Source organism: Limulus polyphemus, unplaced genomic scaffold (genome assembly GCF_000517525.1).
Source record: "Limulus polyphemus unplaced genomic scaffold, Limulus_polyphemus-2.1.2 Scaffold2593, whole genome shotgun sequence".
NCBI lineage: Eukaryota > Metazoa > Arthropoda > Merostomata > Xiphosura > Limulidae > Limulus > Limulus polyphemus.
The window spans coordinates 20,650-22,910 of NW_013668203.1; the positions used below are offsets into that span (position 1 = coordinate 20,650).

The window sequence follows — 2,261 nt, forward strand, 5'->3', positions numbered from 1 at the left end:
AAAGACCCTTGTATTTGACGTAAATAAAATTTAGTGGGATTGACGGTACACTAATTTAAGTAAAGACCCTTGTGTTTGACGTAAATAAAATTTAGTGGGATTGACGGTACACTAATTTAAGTAAAGATCCTTGTATTTGACGTAAATAAAATTTAGTGGGATTGACGGTACACTAATTTAAGTAAAGATCCTTGTATTTGACGTAAATGTGGAAAATCAGCATTAGAAAATAAAGTAAATACGTATATTTACTATGAAACGAATGATTTTGTCCAAAATTACACTTTTTAACATCTATATACGTACATATACAAACACACACTGGTTGTTGGGTAACTTTTACAAAGTTAGGAAACTCGATAGTCATCAAACTAAACTAGGACGTATGTGAAAGCGTTTTCAGCGTTTCGTTGCACATTGTTTTATATTCATCAAACTAAACTAGAACGTATGTGAAAGCGTTTTCAGCGTTTCGTTGCACATTGTTTTATACTGAAATTAATGTGTAGTGTTGTAATTTTCTGTTGCTAAATTAATAATTTATAATTAATGACCAAAATATATGTATCAATATATAAAGGTATATACTTACCGCAAGGTCTGATATATGTATCAATATATAAAGGTATATACTTACCGCAAGGTCTGATGTATGTATCAATATATAAAGATATATACTTACTGCAAGGTCTGATGTATGTATCAATATATAAAGGTATATACTTACTGCAAGGTCTGACATATGTGTCAATATATAAAGGTATATGCTTACCGCAAGGTCTGATATATGTATCAATATATAAAGGTATATACTTACCGCAAGGTCTGATATATGTATCAATATATAAAGGTATATACTTACCGCAAGGTCTGATGTATGTATCAATATATAAATATATATACTTACCGCAAGGTCTGATGTCTTTTAAAATAAATGTTCCACCCAATGCATCTCGAAATAACAACGATAAAATAGCCAGCTGGAGGAACACAGTCAATATTATTTTGTTCATTGTAAAACACGACTGATCACACCCGACTTCCACCTCTTATATATGGCAGTCCTCGTTGGCCTTGAATAACCGGTTTTCACAAGCACTAGGACGACGTAATCACCTGAAACGGCTTTTTCTTGTTCCTAAATATTATTATTATGCTAGCTCTAAAAACGCTTTTACTTATGATAAATTGAAGGTGTTTAGTTTTTCTCATATACCTAACACTAATTGAAGGCGTTTAGGTTTTCTCATATACCTAACACTAATGAAATTTTCAACGATGTATGGAACAGTAAATTGGTTTGGTATTACTAATTACGTCAACATATTTAACATGAGATGACGACAGGTACTCTTTGTAATTATTAGGTAACAGGAGAGTAGTGCTTAATTTCTGTCAGATTCCTCAGAATCTCAAATTCGAAACCAGTTTTAGACTTTTTTTGTATTGAAAGACATATAGTATAAGTAATATCTTCAATAAATTCAACACCAAGGACGTCAGCTAAGCGATTTCACCAGGTATTATGCCCCACAGGTCTAATTTGGTCACTGACAATGGATGTTGCCAAACAATTTAACTATACATTCAGGGTAGGCTTTAGAATGGTACAGTTCTGCTTGAAATAGATCTTAAGGTACTATGTTTAACATTTAACTAGGATATTTTCAAGGTTAACTATACATTCAGGATAGGCTTTAGAATGGTACAGTTCTGCTTGAAATAGATCTTAAGGTACTATGTTTAACATTTAGCTAGGATATTTTCAAGGTTAACTATACATTCAGGATAGGCTTTAGAATGGTACAGTTCTGCTTGAAATAGATCTTAAGGTACTATGTTTAACATTTAGCTAGGATATTTTCAAGGTTAACTATACATTCAGGATAGGCTTTAGAATGGTACAGTTCTGCTTGAAATAGATCTTAAGGTACTATGTTTAACATTTAACTAGGATATTTTCAAGGTTAACTATACATTCAGGGTAGGCTTTAGAATGGTACAGTTCTGCTTGAAATAGATCTTAAGGTACTATGTTTAACATTTAACTAGGATATTTTCAAGGTTAACTGTACTTTGAGGGTAGGAGTTAAAATGGCACAGTTCTGTTGAAAAAGATCGTAAGGAACCAAAGATAATATTGTTCTAAATGCAGTCCAAAATATGCTATAAGTTATAGAGAAATGGTTCTAAAATGTTTGCTCGAACCACCTGACGAGAGCCTGTGGACATCAGTAAATATTTGCTCGAACCACCTGACG

General features: G+C 32.3%; 1 protein-coding gene across 1 annotated transcript in view; it reads right to left on the reverse strand.

Moving 5' to 3' along the window:
* The window catches only part of LOC106467381 (epididymal secretory protein E1-like), an 8,871-nt gene extending 7,852 nt beyond the window's left edge, over positions 1–1,019 (reverse strand). The window contains exon 1 of the mRNA XM_013927733.2: positions 908–1,019. Within this exon, the coding sequence (XP_013783187.1) occupies positions 908–1,013 (106 nt within the window). The 5' untranslated portion in view covers positions 1,014–1,019. The remainder of the gene's footprint in view (positions 1–907) is intronic.
* Between the last annotated feature and the right edge of the window lie 1,242 nt (positions 1,020–2,261).